Source organism: Gavia stellata, chromosome 18 (assembly GCF_030936135.1).
Source record: "Gavia stellata isolate bGavSte3 chromosome 18, bGavSte3.hap2, whole genome shotgun sequence".
In the NCBI taxonomy this organism is placed as follows: Eukaryota; Metazoa; Chordata; class Aves; order Gaviiformes; family Gaviidae; genus Gavia; species Gavia stellata.
The window spans coordinates 2,126,194-2,146,370 of record NC_082611.1 but is presented as its reverse complement, the minus strand read 5'-3'; the positions used below and the strand labels follow the sequence as shown (position 1 = coordinate 2,146,370).

Sequence of the window (20,177 nt, the reverse complement as noted above, 5' to 3'; positions counted from 1 at the left end):
GCTTCTGCATCCCTAAGTGGCAGCCGTGGATCCGTGCTTGGGAGCCCTGACTGTCCCGTGGCCCTGGCCCCAGGCAGGAGCCCTTTTCTCCCAGCACTTCCCTTCCAGCTGTCTCTTAACATTACACTATTAAAGTTGCCTTTTAGCTTTTATTGTGATTTTTTCCAAAGATAAAATAGCGCTGTGGAAGCAGAGGGAGCCCCAGCACTAACCATGTTCATTGGAGTTGACAGAGGGGGAAGCCTCAAGCTGGGAGCACTGCGGTGAGGCCACGGTGCGCAGAGGAAGAGGAGGAGGATGCTGCTCAGCCGTGCCATCATGGACCAGGAGAGTAGACTCCAGCAATGCTGCCAGCTCTGGCAGTCAGGGGATGTTTTGCTGAAAAAGGGGATTTTTCATTTTCTGAGCAAAATGCCCTCAGCCCACTCGCAGTAGGGTTTGCATCACCACCTCTGCAAATGCAGCTGGCAGCTGAAACCTCGGCAGGAGAAGGAAAAAACCCTGGACAGGGGACGACTGTCAGTTTGCACTCATTTCCAGAGAAAGGTTTAGGATTACAGAGAAATGCACAAACCTGGCTTTTAAACACAGGCAGCACTGCACACAGCATGCTCCGCAGCAGGGTTTGGCACCCACAGATTTCCGCTGAGCCTGGAAACGCTGGGAAAGCCCAGCCCACGGGGGAGCAGGAGCAGAGGGAATAACCTCCATCTGCAAACACACTGCCTGCCCTCGCAGGCAGCTCTGGCCTCTGTGAGGAAGGGTGAAGCAGCACCCCTTGCCTGCACCCCCATACCCTGCTGCCAGAAACTTCAATCTAATGCAAGAGGAGAGGCAGGGCTGGGGGCACCCCTGCAGCCACCCGCACCCACCAGAGCAGACCACCCCCTAATACCAGCTCCCTGCATTATTTACAGTGCTTTGCCATGTCCTGCTGTGACAGTGATTCATGGGGCACTTTCCTCCCTTTCATTACGTTAATAAATCTCACAGCAAAGCAGGGATGGCATATCACAGCACAGACCCATACCACCCTCACAGCCAGTGGGCATCTCTGCTCTCACCTCCAAGAGATTTTGTACAAGGCGATTTTGGTGGTGGTATGTGGGATGGAGGGGAGAAAGGTTCCAGGAGGATTTGGGTGAGTGGTTGAAGCTTAAAAATGCAGAACAAGTCCCTGAGTAGTTTCAGCATAACCACCTCTATGCAGGTTTACATGCAAAGTGAAGTCTATCCCCAGCTGGCAGGTGGGCAAATGCTTTTACCCTGGAGCTCATTTCTACAAGTTTATTGCAGTAGGAGAAATAGGGCAGAGCCATTAGCTCCAGAGGGTGCCTGGGTGCTCCTTGCCCCCCATCACCCCTGCCCCAGGGTCCTGTGGCTGCAGGCAGGAGGGGCTGGACACCACGGCTGCCTGCAGTGGGGGATCCAGCACCCCACGGGGGGAAGAGCATGAGAATTGCAGCAGAAAGGGCCCCCACGATACCTTCTTCCCACTGCAACTAAAGCAAGATCAGAGCAGAAACCTTTCAGGGTGGACTTTACCATAGGGCTGAATTGCCACACGTAAAACCTGCCATGAAAACAGACCTGAAGGCAGCACGGTCCCACCCAGCACTGAGGCGCAGGAATCTGAGCACCATCAGCAGAGAGAGCAGACATGTCCCATGGCAAGCGCAGCTCCACGGCACTAAACCAAAACCATCTGGGCACAAACAAGCTCCCAAAGGGGAGCAAGCGGCTTTGGACGATGCACCCACCCTTAGCTGGGTGTGAAGCACTTCCGCAGCACCAGCTCAGCTGTGCACACACAAAGGTCGCTCCAGACTGACCCTTCTCTGACTCAGATGGTTTTATGCGTTTTGGGTTTTTTCTAGAGGCAGTACAAAAAGCATCAGTGCAGCCACAGATACAGTACGGAGCAGTGGGGTTTGCCCATTTCGATTGGGACAGTATTCACATACCTTCACCGTGCCTGCCTTGTTGGACAGGAGCTTCTGCACTTACAGGTGTAGCTTTGACCTCCTGTACCTGTCCCCAGACCTCCCCACAGCCCCAGGGCTGGCTCCTGGCACCAATATCTACCCCAGAGCCAGACCTGGCACTCCCAATCCAGCATTTGTGTGCTGGGTGTGAGACCACGCTGTGCCTCCCAGCACCCAGTGATGCCACCAGCGCACTTTCCCCCCGCCCCGAACCTCTCCAGGTGCTGCAGAAGCTGTGTTGAAGATACTTGGGTGCTGCAACTGGGTCAGAGAAACAGGCTGCTTCCCCACCTCACCCCTCTGCGAGTGTGGAGGGCTCCCCATCCTCTCCACCCAGTCATGGCCCCGTTTTCCTCTGCCCCATTTTTCGGAAGGCGTGGGGGTCCGGGGAAGCAGTGGGGTGGGGACCTGTCACCCGCGCACAGGGCTGACAGGAAGGGAGTCATTGCCGAGGAGCATTGCTTCTAAACCACTCCAATATGGCAAGGCAATGTTAACCAGCTGGGAAAAATGCTTTAAAGACCCTTAATTAAAGGCTGACTGTTGCACAAGCCCCTTTCCCATCCCCACCAGAAGCGTTTCCAGTTTCCCGGCCTCTCCCCTGCTGCCCTTCATCCCTCGCACTTTCTTTCCCGCTGGCATCTGCCGGCAGCGTGCTGCAGCTGCCGTGGGGTGCCTCTCCAGCAATCAGCCCCTGCCGTCAGATGGAAGTTTGCACTCATAGCAAAAGAAAAAAAGTGAAAAATTCTCTCCCTGTTGACTTTCAGGCATGGTTGGAGGCAGCAGCTGCCTGCGTGGATGCCGGCGCTGGGGCAAAGCCGGCATGGCCGTGCCAGCCTGCTCCTGCCCGGGCACTGGGAGCATCAGCTTCATCATCTGGCTGTGGTCTGCACCACCCTTCACTAGCCACGCTAAATCGGGAGAAATGGGGCTGAATCAGACTTTCTGGCACCGTTGCTCACCTGTAGCACTGGCCCTCGTGTGATGAGCTGTGGCATCCCTCCGTGCCCCGGCCATCCCTCTTCTCCTCCTGCCCACTTTGTGCGGCCATGGCCGCTGGGGAAGGGGCGGTGGTGGCAGCGCCCGATCCCACAGATCCTCCTCTACCCCATACCCATGGGAAGCGATGGGGGGGTACATGATTAAGGCCTGGGGTTTGCCTCCCGCCAAGGGAAAGCTTGCCAGAAAGGCACCAATTTATTCTTTCTATTGATATAAATTGATTAATTATGTGAGGCAACGTGTTGCTGTTTCTAATCAAAGAAAAAATCAGAGCTCTTGCATTAGCCAAGGGAAGTGCTTAGCCTGTGCGAGGGTGCACAGTCTGATGGGGCCGCGCTGCCTCCGGCCAGGATCTGCTACCCCCGCACGACCATAATCTCAGCTCTTGGAGTAGGGAAAAAAAGATGCTGCAAGCAAAGACAACATTCTTCTTCCTGACCCCATTTGTCACAAATCCCACATGCGGCAGCACCTCTGCCAGCCCACACACCCACTGCAGCCCCGCCGGCAGCACCAGCAGGATGGGGACGACCCCGAGCACCCAGAATGAACAGGGTGACCAGAGCATTTTAAAATGCCCCTGCAATTGAGTCCAAACCTGCGCAGGGGGAGGCTGAGACTGACACCCCTCCTCCTTCGGAAACTACATCCCTTTGAATGCACAGGCAAGATTTAAAATCCAAACAGAGAAGCAGCTTATATTTTCAAAATGGCTCAAAGAATACTTTTTTTTGCACCAAGAAATGCAAAGAAACTTAGCGGAGCTGGTTTCCTCCCAGCAGCCACACCACTTGCAGGTCTTTCACATTTGCTCTCGGGAGCTACGGGGTTTGGAGGCAGCGAGGGACCCGGGGCGGTGGCGGGGGGGGAGTGGACCAGGGCCGGGGGATCCAGCCCTCACCTGCAGCAGGACCCCCAGAGACACCCTCGCAGTGGGGACATGCCAGCAGCGTGCCCTGCCCTGGTTCAGACAGGCACTAATCCCAGCAGGTTCCTCACAAATTGATCATTTGGTTAATTATTTCAGTAAGTAACAGCTATTTTCCTAAAAGCATCTTGCTGCCTGCTCACAGGCTTCCAGAGGGGCTGAGCACACAGGCTGTGCTGATCTCGCCCCAACTCCAGTTAAACCAGTGAATAACCTCACCCAGCATCAGGGCACAGATGAACCAAGGCAGCGCAGCTCACTCCAGGGTCAGACGCAAGCACCATTTTCTTCATTACATTCCCGTGCCCCGGAGCTGCCTGCACCTGATGGTGCTTATTTGTGCCCACATGTGGGATCCAGCCCACGCTCTACATGACTTGGAAGCCCCCGCCGGGCACCTGGTTGCAATTACAGCAGCCTCTCCCTCGGCATGGGCATTTTCTTGTCTATTGGGGAATATGGCATGAGTTTATTCTGTGTATTGAGATCATGTCAAGATCAAAACCAGAGCAGAAGCCAGCGGAGCTGGCAGCTCCGGATGCCGCTCAAGGGATGTGTGCGGTGCCGGAGGGCTTCGTGGGAAGGCAGGACACCGCGAGGGGACACGCACATCCCTCCCAGGAGCTCCCCTCTGCAGCAAGAAGCATCACACCCCCCCCCCCACCAAGCATGGGACAAGGCAGAGGTTTGCAAGTGATGCTGTCTGCACTACGGCTCATTTCACCGGGAAGCACGGCCATGTCCTGCAGGGACAGCCGCAGCCCTGCTTGCTGCCCCACTCCCACGGAGCCACTGGACCCTCATCGTGCACCAAAGAAGCACCAGCAGCCCTGGGGTGAGCACTCAAATATCCAGGGAGATGCAGGACTGCACCACGGGACAGACAAAGCTCCTCTTGGAGACCCCAAGCACAAACACTGGAAATCCTGAGACGCACCAGCACGCACAGACGCTCCCTGAGCACCACTGCATGCAACCACACTGACCCCGCAGCCCCCCAGAAGCAGCACAAAGGATGCCCAACCTCCCCAGGAGCAGCCACCCCACCTTACCAGCCAGCTCCTGCATCCCCGAGCCGGGACAGCCCTCTGCACCCTCCACAGCTGGAGCAGGTCCTTCACCCTCCCCACATTTATAGCCCGCAGGTGCCCCATGGCCCCGGGAGCATGAGCCTCACCTGGGGCCTGTGGCGCGGGACGGGTGCAGCCGCGGCTGCGGCCGCACAGACTGCAGCAGGCAGGGAATGGGGACGGATGGGGCGTTTTCAGGGAGTAGCATGGCTTTCCCTGTTACAGGTTATAAAACATTCCCAGGGCACATCAAGATGAAATGTGTAATTGCAAATCAGCCCTGCTGCTCTCCTGCATCTCCAGACCTATGCAAAGGCAGGGAAGCTGTAATTTCTTCCTTTTTGGAGATTTTTTTTTTCCCTTCTATTTTTGTTCTTTCCCTTCTGTCCTCCTAAATTTGGTATAAAAGAAAAAGGAGTAAATAAAGATTTTGGAAAGCTCTTCCAACCCTGCTCTTCCTGGCTTCTGCAGCAGTCAGGATGGAGGAGGAGGCCCAGAGCACAGGAACCACAACGCTTTGGATAGCTGGATTTTCAAAACAAAAATGAGGTTAGAAATGGAAACTTTGGTTAACTGAGATGGGGATGAAAACTTCATTTCACACTTGGCAGCAAAGCTGGATCTCCATCGTCCTCTTGCTCTGGCACTTCCCCATCTAACCTGGCGCCCCAAAGGCATTTCTGCAGCTCTGGTAGCACAGGGGATCTTGCCATCGTCCTCTGAGCAAGCAGACATGGCCAAACACGGGGGGGGGAAACACCACCTTCCAGGTTTCTGGATTTTTAGCAATCTGAGATAGATACAATGAAGGGAGAAAGTCACAAAAGCAGCCGTGTGGGACTGTGTTCCCTCCCCAGCCCGCCCCAGCGGTGCGCAATAGCAGGCACACAGCGCAGCTCACCATCATCTTTTCACAACTTTATTTCCAGAGGTCTTGTGCAGAAAGATACAGCGTGACGCCTGTCCCTGAGCCTCCGCGCGAGTTCTCGGGGGGCAGTTCCGAACGATTCCTGACCCCGCGGCACCTCCTGCGCAGGGACCGCAGCGCACCGGGGTGAGCGGTCGGAGCCCCACCGCCCCGACCAGCCGGCAGTCCCCGGGGGTGCCGCTTCCCGGGCAGCATCGCGGGGTCCCGCCGGGTGAGACCCCCCAGCTCCTGCCTGAGCCCGGCAGCAGCCCCGAAGCTGGGGTCTACAGGCTGATACCGATGATTACAAAAGCCACTGCAAGGGGGGTTTGAGCTTAGATGTCCCTAAAAGCCCGCTGCCTGTTATCAGGGAAAGGGCCGCCAAATAAGCTCCACCACAGCACCTACAATAAAGAGGCAGAGTTTCTTTTTCTCAGTAGTCCTCAGCTCTCAGTGAGATGGCACAAGAGGTGTGCTGTGCCTCCGCCGAGGTGCGAGCTGACACCTTCAGAAAACCCACTGCTAACTTTTCTTAAATCTCCTTTTTTAACTAGGCGGATGAGGCAGTGATGACAAAGACGGTTTCTCCTCTGGACAGATGGGAGGAACACATGTTGCATGAGCACGGATCCCCATCCTGCTGATGAAGGGAACCCACCCGACCCTGGGGAACGCAACATCACGGTGGAGAGCTGCTCGGTGAGCACACCGACTTTCAAGCAATCGCTGCTCGAGCGATGCCCACCCATCCCACACCCCAGCCCTTCCCTCGCACACCGACTCGCTTCTCCAGCCGAAACCCCCATGACGCTGGGTGGACCCACACCACAGGACAGCACGAGTGGGACGTGGGTGCTGCATCCCCATGTACTGCAGGTGACCAGGGAGCAACTCGTCCCAGATCCCAGCAGAGCCACCGGCCCAGCCGCCATCCTGCACCGAGCAGCTTCAGTTGGAAGCACATCGCTCCGTTGGGGGCTCTTTCACTTGAAAGCATCAGAAATGACCCAAAACGCTGCCGTGATGGACATAACGCCCATGCTTATGCTCAGAGCAAGAGCCGGGAGATTTCATGCCAGGCACCTTCCCCCTTCCAACCCAAAGCCGTTTTTATTGTCTTGATCTAATGAAGTGCAGACTTCACCTGGACAGACCCATAAGTGGCTCCTCTCGGAGGCAATGAATACAAATACTTGACCTCATGAGCTGCGGGGCAGCAATTAGTTTAAGCAGGGGGTTTGTGTAACACTTCAAAAGTCTTAATCCGTGCGGTCAGCCCTGGCACGGTATTTGCCAGAACCTATTGAGTAGTCTTAATGAGTCCGCAAAGCAAGCTTTCAATACATTTTGGGTCGCTTCAGATGCTTTAAATGGCATAGTCTATATGGTATTGTGCGGCTTTAGAAAGGCCCGGGCTCTAAAAAAGTATGGCTCCCTTTCACAGGGCAGACAGAAACCATCTTTAGAGCTGGGACCCTTAACGTTTTGCATATCAATATGGCTGGGGCTGAATGCAGTCACTCAGCTGAGAAATAGGATCACTATCAGAGTTTCCAGGCTTTCACAGGCACTTGGGAAACTTTAAAGCCCTTCGTGGAGAATAATTTGGTCGAATGTCGTGGCTGGAAACAAAACCTAAACAAGCAGAGCGCAGTCCATCATGCGGAGCTGCCAGCGAGGCTGACAACAGGCTCCAGCCGCTCCGACATCCAACCCCCAGCGGGTTGGCGGACGGGGCACTTGCAGTCCCGGGGGGACGTGGCCGGGGGGACCCCGCACTGGGCGCAGGGTGCTGAGCCCCTCCCAGCAATGGCCACGTTGCTCGGAGGGCTCTGGGATTTTAACCAGCAGAAAACCAGTCCTGATTTCATCTCTTCTTACTATTCTTGTACAATATCCCAGTTTCTTAATTCCAGCCATGAAGCCCTCAGGCTCTGGCACCACACCGGTGGCATCTGCATCTGTCCCCAGCGCCCCTCACACACTCATGGACCGACGCCACGATGCCCTGCTCCCCGCGCAGAAACAGGCAACTGTTTGCATTTAACTTTGACATCACGTTAACCCCATCCCCACACGTGTCACTCGTCCCAGCAGCGACCAGACGACCCCATGGGCTGAACGGGGCAAACGTACTCAACCTCAGCTACAGCCCAGAGCATCAGTACAGAAAATACGTGTCACCTCCAAGGGGCACAAGGGAGGTGCCAGCGGCCGGGACTGGGGAGAGCTGTGCAGGGCAAAGCACCATGTGCCAGTGTAAAACCGCCCTGGAGCTGGGGGGAAAGGGGCCAGTGCCCGGTGTGCATCCCAGGAGAAGCGGGATGAAGCCTCCATCACCCCCGGACAGCAGCAGCGAGGAGGGAGGCGATGGCACGCCTGGCAGGGCACGCCTGCCAGGGACAGTCAGCTTTGGGATGCTGCACGATGGAAGAAACCACAGCCAAAGCATATTTGCAAACGATGCAGGGCCTGAGGGCCCTTGGAAACACGTAATTAGCTCATTAAAGAGACAAATACAAGTCACTAATAAGATATTAGAGGTTAATTAAATGTTTTCCCCATCTTTAATTAAGGGAAAACTAGTTAATTCAAATTAAAGTAATTTCTGCAGCCTCCCATGATGGCCCTCTACGGCTGCAGATTTGAAAATCTATTGAGATTACTGAACTGAAAGGTCAGAGTTTGGGGGTTTTGTTTGCTCAGCTTGGGTGAATTCGGGGAAAGCAGGGATTTTCATCCTAAGGGTTAGAAATGCCCCACTTTATCATCTGGGTTACTCAAGGAACATAAGAAGGTATGTGATACACAACTCCCTCTCCCCAACCCTGGACCTGGCATTTACTCAAAACTACTGCCGTTAATTGTTTTTCTTAACTAGGAAATTCCTGCAGACTATTTTCTGTCTGCAAAACATACCCCACACTTGGGGACTGCTGCTCGGGCGGCCTCACCCACCGCCCGACAACAGCCGCTACCTGTGCTCAGCACCCGAATTTGCTTTAGCAAAAACCCACTGGCCACACGCCCGAGAGGCCAACTGGTTTCCAAAGCTTTTATTGTGGATGGCAGAGCTGTCGTCCCCACGCATGCACACGTACCCATCCATGCACTCACACGCTCCAAATCACCACCGAGAATGGTCACAGTTAATATAGATTAGCAAGATTTATATGGAAGAATATTTAATCTGGTCAGGGAGGGGAGAGGGGTCATCTGTGTTTTTATTTCTTAAATATTTCTCTCTACTCCAGAAGGGTCCGTTTCTTGCTGGAAAAGGTCCGATATAAATTAGAACGAATGGAGGAGGTTGCTGGCGGGGCAGCCACGAGCATCCCTGGACCACGGCAGCCACCAGCATCCCTGGACCGCAGTCCGGGCTCCGCACGCTTCTAGGCAGACCAGGTCCCAGCGCGGCAGCATGCCCTGTGGATGGCTCAGTCCCACCCAAAGTCCTGCCCTGTCATCTGATAAAACTTCATGTTGAAGGGTCTGTAAAACTCCCGCAGGCGCTGGACCACCTGCACGTCGATTTTGGGGTGCGGCCGCCCCTTGGATTTCCCCAGGCAGCGGGGCTTGCTGCTGCCCTCCGGCTTCTTCAGGCAGGGAAAGCCCTTGGTCTCATTAAAATAGAAATGTTTGTCCGTCACCACCCTCTTGAGACCCAGAAAGTCCTGGACACGGCCCATCTCCCCGGCCGGGTCGCTGACGAGCCTCTCCCCACTGACAAAGAGGAATTTGGAGAGGGGGAAGTACTGCAGCCAGTTGTCCAGGTGCTTGGCATAGATCCCGATCCTCACCGCGCTCCAGCTCGTGTCAATCAGTCCCGTGCTGACGTTTTTGAAGGCCAGGGCCTGGAAGCTGGGGATGGCGGCGTTTTTGGAAAGCGTCTGCGTGTAGTCCGAGATGGCGCGGGTGACGGGGTTGCGCACCACCACGATCAGCTTCGTGTCCCGAGACATGTTGTAGATGCGCCGGGGAGCCTCCTTGGTGACGAAGTAGCTGGGGGTCTTCTCCATCGTGATCTGCCCCTCCAACGTCCGTGGCATCAGGCTCCTGGGGAGAGAAAGGGACACGGTCAGGGCTCGAGGCACAGCCGCTCCGACCTGATGCCGTGGCAGGGACGAGCAGGAGTGAGCCCCAAAACCTGGCCAGAAATGCCATGGGGCTCCCCAACAACAACCACCTCTCTCCTTCCCCTCCTGCCAGCCAGGGACACTGTCTTGTCACACCCCACCAGTCACCTCCTCATCTTCAAAGCCTTCCTAGGAGCTTCCCTGCCCAGGTCTCTCCTTCCTGCTCACCTCGTCACAGCCTCCCCTTCATCCCCCCCCAGGGTCTGTCCCCAGGAAGGGATTCCCTGTCACTCAGCCCCACTGGAAGCACCATCCAGAGGGCACTTGCAGGCTGTCGGTCCCCCTCGGAGGTCCCCCACAACCCTCTTCCCAGCCCTGGAATCCCTCCTGCCCCCTCCTCCTCCACCCCAGCGAGTTTCAGTGGTGGTGACTGGCACACGACTGGCATCTTGACACGCGTTTTGGGACGGGGCTGGTTTTCATCCCAGCCTCCAGACAGATTACGTGTCCTGGAGGTGCTGACTGGCCATGCAGGGTTGCAAAGAGGAAAATCGCATCACGGAGGTGTGCACACATGGGGGCTAAGCCCAAGCGGCGGCTGGGGATGGAGATGCCCACCAAGGCTCCCACCTCCTCTGCTTCCAGACAGCAAGCAGTTAAGGCCAGAAAAAGACTGTTTCCTTTTTTTTTTAAAAAAAAAAAGGCAGAAAACCTCTCAGGGCCCAGCCATTGTGTTGTGTAAAATTCACTGCCCTGATTGTTCCCTTGTGCACTTTAATGAGGCATTAATTGCCAGAGAAATTACCCAGCCATGTCACCCTATGAGCTGCTGAGAGCCAGAGGCTGCAGAATGGGTCCCTCCTGCCACCAGCGCAGGCACCTGCCCCAGAGCCCCTCCTGTTCCCCAGAGCCCTTCACGTCCCCTTCTTGGGAGTGGACACGTCCCCTCCGGTCATCCTGGTGAAGACGGCACTTGGTTTCCCCAACGATGGAGTCCCCTGAGCCGAGACTGCGGGGCCAGCCGGGCGGCAGCTCTCAGGTCCCTGCGGGCACAGCCCCCAGCGTGGCTCCCGGACCCACAATGCCACCCCACGCTGCTGCTGCTCCCCACGGCTTCCCTTGCTGGCAGGCAGTGCAGATGTGCCAGGGGACCGACAGCGCTCGCTGCTGCATCCCGGCCACATCCCATCAGCTCACTCTCGCAGCACCCCGCATGGGAGCCCTGGCCAACGGACCGCATGCGGACGCAGAGACGGAGCTCGCTCTTCATGGGGCTCATCTGGGATCAAAACGGCTTCATTTCCTCCGTGCTGTCACAAGCCGCGGTCCCCGTCCCCTCCATCATGCTAGGGGTGACATGCGCGCTCCCCATCCCCGGCCACGTAAAACAGAGGAGTCTTGCTGAAAGCCCTGGGCTGGAAATTCATTCTGCACGGAGCACAGCAGCGTTCTGCTCAGCCCCCGCTGTCCACCCGACCCGGGCGGCTGTCCTGGCAGGAGGCCCATCCCGAGCAGGGCGGCTGCCTTCCCACAGGGAGGGGACAGGAGGCTTCCAGAGGTTTACTTAATACTTTGGGAAATGAGCAAATCACTTCAATAGTTCTTCTGAAATAAAAACTACGCGGCTGTGTGCACGCAGAAATAATTAAGCATGTCCTTTGCTCCCACCTAGGACTTTTCTTAGCAGGTGACGGAGCACTTAACCCAGCAGGCAAGCGCTGGTCTACAGCGGGAAACTGAGGCACCAAGCAATGACATGGCTTGCGTAGGAGCTGCTGTGTAGATGCCTACATTCATCCAGCCAACAAACATCCACCATCCTGATGCAAAATCACTTGTGTGGGTCAGCAAACACACAGGGATCCAGCCCGAGCTGCTCCGCACCCAGAGGCATCCCAGGACGAGCTCCAGGGATCACGACGTCTCTTGAAAAAAGTACCGATACCTGAATATTAACTATGACAAGGGATAAAATAAAGCAAAAAAATCAAGTCTAGCTGAGACATTTCACTTGACTGAAAGGAGAGAGTTGGGACTGGACAGACTCTTTCCTACAATGACTTTCCATTTTGCCTGAACTTGGAAGAATTCTGGTTTTAAAGCTCGAGGTTCCCCCTGGGGTGTCCCCTGCACCCCTGGGGCTGCAGCACCCCGTGTCCCTTGGGGCTCGCTGGAAAGGAGAGGAGCTTCCCCGACCTGTCCCCGTGCACCTCTCTTCCCTCGCCCAGGCAGGATGAGGATTTTTTTTTAACGTTGCTTGTCCAAGGCCAAGCCAACCCACCCAAAGGCAGGGAGAGCTCCAAAATCCTGCCCAGGATATCCCTGTGGGAACGCTGGCAAAGCAGGAAGATGAGGACAGACCTTCCCGCCAGGCTGCGGCTGGGTCCCGCAGCGGGGCCGGCTCTTGGCAGCGGCACTTCGGGGTTGCACGGGGTGTTTCAGGGATCCCCATCCCGCTGCTCCGAGCACCGGAGGGTTGTGCCCGGCGGGGGAGCGGGGTCCCCACGGCGGGAGGGGACGGGCCACGCAGCAGCCGGGGCTGTGTTGTGGGGAAGCCAGGGCTCTGCCCAGCAGCATCTGTTCCTTATGTAATGGGAAAAGGCTTGAGGTTTTTGGGTTTTTTTCCCCTGGACGTAGGAAAGAACACTTTATTAAAAGCATTTGCGAGTGATGCTGGGCCCCGCACAACTCCCTCCCCCAAACAAGAGGCAAAAGCCACTTGTGCCTTCCCTGCCCCCCCCCCACCCCCCCTCCACCTTTTTTGGTTTTTCTGGACAGTGCCAGCGTTTTCAGAGCCACTTCTCATCCCTGGCAGCCCGAGCCTGGCAGCCCGGCCCCTCCGTTTGGCACCAGCGGTGCCGGGGCAGACGGGATGCCCTTCGGGGGTACATGCATCCCGGGGACAGCAATGGGTGCTTTCCCCACCCTTCTCAGCACCTTTCCCCCGCCGCCCCAAATAACCACTGGAGGGGCTGGCAGCCGGGGTTCCTGCTGGGAAGCGCCTTCCCAAACCAGGATCAGGCCCTTGCACCCCATGCCCTGTCCCCTTCCTGCTGTGCTTGCCCAGAGCCAAGCAAAAACCAACCGCGCGTCTCCGAACGCTGCTGTTAGCACACGTCCAACCTGCTTTTTGGGCTTCCCCCCGCCAAAGCCAAGCCAGCAAAGCACATTTAACTCTAATTACGTTCAGAAACCTGCCGTAGGGTTTGCCAGGCTGCTTCACACAGCTCTGGGTGACTCGGTGAGGCATTTCTGCCGCTCTGCAGCACTTCCCCAGATGCCACCGAGGTTTCTGCACGGCAAAACAGCTCCTTCCTCGCGCTGCTCACTCGCCCCAAACGCCCTCTGAGCAAACACATGGGCTAAAGACCTAAATCAGTCCCTCTCCTCAAGGGGCAATAAAATGTTTATTATCAAACAGCAATCGCTTGGGATGGCATTATCCGGAGCCTGGAGAGCCCACGTTAAACCGAAACACTGCTTTTCTCAGCCTGTGCTCCACAGCCCGGCACCGATTTGACCCAAGCTCGGGAATTCATGGTTGTGCTCAGCTTTTGTAAAACACGATGGTTTGGGTTTGCTGCAGTTGCCATCGCGGTGTTCCCCGGGACATAAACCGGAGAGGAAACCCGTGAGCTACCCCTGCAACAACGGTGCTCTCCGAGAGCGCTGACGCAGTGACCACGAAGAATGACGTGAGTCCAGACGCCTCAGCAACTGTTTTGCTAAAATATTCTAACAAAAGCCATTTTACCCCCCACTCTTCCTTTTGCAGAGGGACAGCAAGGGCCAGGCTGAGCCCCACACTGCCGAGGCCATCCCTCAGGGGTCTGCGGGGCAGAGGGACCCTCAGGACCCCCCGGGACCCCACTCACGGCAGGCAGCCCAGGAGAGCCGTACCCAGCAGTACCAGCACCTTCCCTGCACTCATCCTGCTGACCAAGGGCTCCTCAGCACACAGGAGCAGCACCAACTCTGATTAAAGCCAACCACGCCATCCTAGGCTTAATTAAACTAGAATTTTTAATAAAAGCCCATGTTAGGGCAGGGATTCCCAACTCTGTTCGCACAGGGACTGCTGGAGCGACAGCAAGCAGCTCCCGAGGGCTGCGCAATGGGGTGCAGAGCCCTTCCCCTGCCAGCATGGCCACATACTTGGTCCCTCCGCTGGGGACAGCAATGGGGCAGTGACACCCCATGCAAAACCCCCCCAAGACTGGTTCATCAGAGCCATAAGCTCCGCAAGCCAGCACTTAGGCAAACCCTCGGACGGGCTCCAACACATCCAATACCCGGCTTTGTTTCTGACGGGAATGGAAGGCACACGAGCCGCCGTGGGCTGGATGCCGCTGACTTGGTTTTAAACTCTCGATCCCGCACTCGGTTAATGCGGAGCCACCGGCCGCCGGGGTCAGGGTGACGGCGGAGGAGCTGGGTCCCAACATCATCCCAGGACCACGTCGGGAACAGCCGCCACCAAGCAGTTAATTGTCCAACACCTCCTCTTCCTCAGCAGCTCAATCACTTCCAGCTGCTTGCAAGATAATTACGCTATTTCACATTTTCATTAACTCCCTAATACTTTCCCCTAAATTACCCCAGTTAATTATTGATAACCCCTGTCTCTCTCCAGATCTGGCTTAAACTGGCAAAGAGCAGACCAGGCTTCTGTTATGCTCCACTTTAGCGCAAGCATTGGAAACTTTAATTAAATTTACAGTTAATTCTTATTGACCTTAAGAAAACGCCTCGGGAATGCTAAGCATCGCCTACAAGTAGGCAACCCTGCAATGAGGGAGCACCTCGGCAGCCTTGGAGGGAATTTGTATTTCAAGAGGAGACTGTGTGCCCAGGAGGAGAAATAAAACTCTTTTACCTTTCTATTAAGCTGATAAATCAGATAGTAAACCAACTGGCATTTGACAGGCATCAGAAACGGGATTTCCTATGTAGAAATATTCAACACGTGAAGCTGTGAACGCTTAAAGAAAACAGCAAAATCATGGAGAGAGATGGAAAAATGCCACTGTCTACTTCAGAGCTGCCCAGGAGCCGTTCACGCTCATCGTTTCACCAAGTTCTCCTCTCCACCCACCCCGCTGACCCATCCTCATCCTCCTCTCGCCCTCCAAGCTGTGGTACCCGGCTGCTCGGAGGCTGCGTGATCACGGCTGTACCGCCTCGTACCCTGCACGGGCAGCCAGCCCCGACCCGGGGCTGCGGTTACCAGTCACCGAGGGCTGAGCCGACAAACTCACGTCTGCAACAACCCCTAATTGCTCTCAGCCAAGGCGCATTTCCAAGGGCTGCTGGACCTCTCCGGGATGTTCCCTCTATTACAGTCAATGGGAAATTGCAGATTACGGCTGTGCTCCCGGGGGCCCTCGTTTAGATTAATTACCTCCTCTGTTGAGGTAGCAAGGTGCAATAACTTACAGCCCTGATAAAAATGCAGAAAGCTGCATTAAATACAGATTAACAGCCATAGCAGGCAGGTAATCAAAGCAGACTTCAAAAAACTGGGCCGACATAACTTTCCAGGGTTAATTGGTTCATGATTCCTCGACTCCGGGATGATTTTGTTGCAGACAAAGGAGAACTCCTCCCAGTACCGAGCTGAGAGCATAAAGTAATGGATGTGCCCGTCGGAGGAGAACCTCGCTGATAAATAAGTCTCCAGCCCGAGAGCATCCCTGCATCAGCACTGACGCCAGGGCAGCTTCACGTGCGGGGCAGGCTCTGCCCACAATTCATCCCACCCCGAAAATGCCAGGCAGTATCTTTAGCACGGATGCAGGTCCAACCTGTGCGAGGAGCGTGAAGGGAGGCCCCGAAACCCCAGCTAAACTGCAGATGTGGGTGATGGGTGCCATCTGGATCAGGGCTCTATGTTATCACCAAAAGCGAAATAGAAAAGTGGGAAAAAACCCCTCTCCATTATTATTAAAAAACCCAAGCACTGACAAAAAAAGCCCCCGACAAAAGCAAGTGAAAGGCAAGGGGATTTCTGCCGGAGGGGATATGGTTGAGAGCTTTCTGGAGGGCCAAAGAAAGTGACTCTTTCAAGGCGATAAGATGGGCGATGGGATGACGTGGGGGACAAAACCGGCCGGGCCAGCCCAGCTTAGCGCCGGTGACGGCTCCGCTCACCCACCCCAGCCCGGCCTCGTCTGGGCAGGGGGCACCCAGCGGCGTCCGGCTGCGGTTCCAGGGGACCTCCTCTCTCAAAGGCAGGGTGACAGCCTGCCCGGGACCGGGCTCAATGGGGGACAGAACCTTTTTTGTGAAAAATGTAAAACAGTTTGGAACCAGGAGAGGGGGACAAGGCTTGGGACAGATTTATCCTCTCCCAGCAGACACCCAGTACCACCCAGATCTGCATATGAATCGCCCCAACAGGCTTATCTCACCCGGCGGGACAAGGCTGCCTTTGTGGCCGCACAGCAGCTATGAAGTTGTTAAACTGGAACCAGTTATGTAGACTTTAAGATACCGGCCTTTTCCTTCAAGGCAGCTAAAATAGCAGCACCTTTGCTGGGAAGCAGGGTGTGAGAAAGCAGCGAGGCGGATAGGGTGTCGGGAAGGACAGACCCGGCCGTGTGTCCCTGCTCCCGGCTCCGCCAAGGAGACTCCGGCTGCCGGGGGGCATGCCGGACCCCCCATTCCCCAAAGCGGGATGGGGGACATGGGTGGGCAGCCGTGCTTACCCCCCACCCCGGTCCCCTCCATCACCTCCTCTTCCCAGAGGATGCACCGGGGCATCTGTTGAACCTCAGTGAGAGGCACGGAAGGCTGAATTCACCGGCAAGCCGCCCGGGGAGCAAATTAGGCCATGTTCCTTTTTATTCCTAATTACCGTGATGTTCCCCTTCTCCATCCCCGTTGCCCCCTCGGCGGAGGCAGCGGGTCCTGCCAGCACCTCCCCGAGCAGGCAGAGCCCCCCGGGCGCTTTCCATCCCAGTCCTGCCTCCATTATTTTTTATTCTTTCACCAATTCAAAAATGTGTAAATGAGGCCACGGCTTTCCCAATCAGGCCTGGCCAGGAGCTAATTGGCTTTAAGCAGAGAAACCTGAATATGCTAATGATGGCAGTAACGAGCCCGTGATGCGCCTGGAAGGGGAGCCAAGCCCTCGGCTCAATGATGGGCTGACTCCGAGACACGTCAATTAACAACAAGGAAGATAATTTATTAATGCTCCTTTGCACCCCCCTGCCCTTTGCTCCTAATTACAGTTTGATACATGAAACATCGAGGAGGTTTGCCGGGTCCCGCCGCAGCCCCGCTCCCAGCCGGAGCAGCCCTGGGCAGCCCCGAGCGTCCCCTCCTGCCCCCCCGCAGCCCCTCGCCGGGGCAATGGCCCAGGACCACGACTGGAGGGTCTCCAGCCAACGGAAAGGACCCCAGAGCTCTCCCACCACCAGACCACGGGGGACGGGGTCCCTGGGGTGGGCTTCAGCCAGGTCAGGCTGCAGAAGAGGCTCAGCGGAGAAGGGAGATGCGACGGGCTGGGTGGTGCCGCCGGCCAGGGCTGCTCCTGGTGGGGTCCAAGCCCCCGCAGACCCTTCCCGAGCGGCTCCCTCGCCGGCTGCAGAGCCCAGTTGCTTCGTCCTGCGAAGGGCACGGGCTGCAAAGCAGGAGGAGGCAGCAATGGGGTCTGCTGGGGGGCTCCGGGAAGGGCCAGGAGTTTTGCGTTTGGCTTTCCGACCTAGTTAGCATCAAGATCTGGGGGATGTGGAGCAGGGAAAGGGGAGAAGCCCGTTAGCATTTCTAATGGAGTGGCTGTTTATGCGACGCCCGGTTATTAACCCCGCTAAGAACTTGGGCCACTTAGGAAACCATGCCTGCTTTGTCCATCTATCCAAACCTCTGTGCACCCCAAGTCCCCGACCCTGGCAGGAAGGCAAGAAAACGGCCGTTCCCCGCCCAACACCGCGGAGCAGCTGCAGCCCCGTGCTCCCGCACAGCCCCAGACCTGCTCCCCGCCGCCGCCCGGCATTTGCATCGCCATCGTGCTCGTGTTTATGGCTGGGGGTTGCAATTATGGGCAGCTCAAGGCCCTGAAGGTTTTTTTCTTTGCATGGTTATTCCATGGGGTCGTTAAGGCCAAAGGGCTCCCGGTGAATGCACATAACGGCATATGATTATGAAAAGCAGAAACCAGACTTAATAGGGGCACAGCTCCTTCCCTGCTCGGGAGCGACAGCGCTGGAGGAAGAGGCTGCTTGGCCTCTGTCAGCATCCATGGGACGGTCCCTCCTCGCCCTTCTCCCCCGTGGAGCTACGCTGCACAGGGTCACCCCAAAAACGCAGAGCAGCTGAACTCCTCATTGACATCTGCCAGGGACCCATCTCAGCCGGCACCGCTCAGGTGCCCCTGTGCTCTTGCCGAAGGCGGTGTCCCTTGGCCAAGGCACAAAGCCACGGCCGCCCTGGGACTCCTGCTCACCGCTGGAGTCATCGCCTGCGGCTGCAGCAGTGAGCACGGGGACATTTGCTACCTCCAGAGCTCACCCAGGGACGGAACAACAGCAGGACGGTGCCGCCTGCAGCCCTCAACCGCAGGAGGGGGACCTGACGCAAAACCAACCTCGTGTTCCCGGGAGCAGTATTTCACTTGCAACAAGCAAAGATGTGTTTTGAACAACCATTAGTGACAAAGCAGCTGAACCCGCTGCTTGGGTTAAAACAGGTGAGGAACGGAATAGCTAGGTGAATCCCCCGCAACCCTACAGAAAGCGTGGGCTGACACGTGCCCAGCTGGGTGGGGTGCTCGATTGGGGCTGGTTTAAGGCGAGGGCAGGGCTGCAGCGGGTATGCACAACCCTCTCCATCCCTCTGGAATGAAGCGCGTCTGCACGGCAGCAATTAGAAATCCTCTTCTTGCTGCTCGCTCCCCAGTGTCCCTTTGATTCCCGAGTCCCGGCGGCCCCGGGGGCGCGGGGACAGCCTGTGGCAGGTGTCTTGCCTGTGACCCGGGTCAATCGAGGGCTCTGATCTCCAAATGACCCTTCCCAGCAGTGAATATGTACCCGCGCTCAAACAGCTTGCAGATGAAGGAGCAACAGACTGGAGATGATTTATTCAGGAATTAAAGGTTCAGTACCCCTTTTAAAGGCTGCGCCTCGGCACTGTCAGCCTTCATTGCACACAATTAAAGGGGTTAGCTGCCCCGGCCCGCCACGGCCCTCCTCCCTTCCAGGGGAATGAAATCAAACAAAACCAACCCCCCTGCACACCCCCTCCAAGCCCCAGTCCAGTCCCTCCAGCGTATGGTTGGGGGCTCTGCAGAAGAACTTGCAAACTCGGCGCACGAGTGACCCTGAGCTCCAGCCCGGGAAGCTGCTCCGGCTCCATTCTCTGCCAGGGAACGGCTTGGCTCTGCCCGGGATGGAGGGATGCAAATGCTTGGGTTTTGTCCCCGCTCGCAGGAGGGGATGCTCGGGGTCTCTGCTCAGCTCGTGGCGGAGGCAGCCCCGGTGCTATCCGTGCAAAGCCCGTTCCTGCAGCTGGGGTGAGATGCTCCTGGAGCCCTGGGATGGGGAGGGAGGCAGGGGCTGCCTGGGAGCAAGGCATGGGGCTGCCCAGGAACAAACCTCCTCTCCTCTTTACGCCTCCGGAGCAAGACCCAGCCCCTGCAGCAAGTCCTGACCCCGCTCCGCCAGCTCAGCACCTTCAGGCTCCGAGCAGGGAAGGCGCTGGTCGCGTGTAAGCTCACACCAGCGTAATTCAAACACAGCCTTGAATTTCCCTCTCACACCTGAGAAGGGCGATAAGAACAGAAATTGGCATCGTTGGGATTATTTTTTTCCTTTCCGAGTTGTGAGAACTGATGTGGTGGTTTGGCTGCGGGGGGAGAGCTTCGCTCACGGGCGCGAGCAGCAGGAATTCAATGAAAAGCTTCCTTCCTCTTATAAAGGAAAAGGAAGAAATCTCCTGGCAGCAGCGGCTGCTGATAATCTCTTTCCAAGGCAGTAAATTTTCCTGCAGCTACCCCAGCAAGTAATCTGGCAGATTATTACACCTTTCAGCGGAATCAGCCTTTTAAATACTCTCTCCCCTCGCCATGCATCTTGTGTTTTATGACCTGACTTGCTGTCTGAGCGCAGCGAAACACAAATTACGCTCTCCTGCAACCAGAGTAGAGGCACCGGTGACAAATTTTATACCTCTGGTAACTGGGATCCTTGGGCCCTGCAATAAATAAGG

General features: G+C 56.4%; 1 protein-coding gene across 1 annotated transcript in view; it reads right to left on the bottom strand.

The window, feature by feature from the left end:
• Positions 1–9,329: 9,329 nt before the first annotated feature.
• The window catches only part of HS3ST6 (heparan sulfate-glucosamine 3-sulfotransferase 6), a 41,296-nt gene continuing 30,448 nt past the window's right edge, over positions 9,330–20,177 (bottom strand). The window contains exon 2 of the mRNA XM_059826505.1: positions 9,330–9,948. Within this exon, the coding sequence (XP_059682488.1) occupies positions 9,330–9,948 (619 nt within the window). The remainder of the gene's footprint in view (positions 9,949–20,177) is intronic.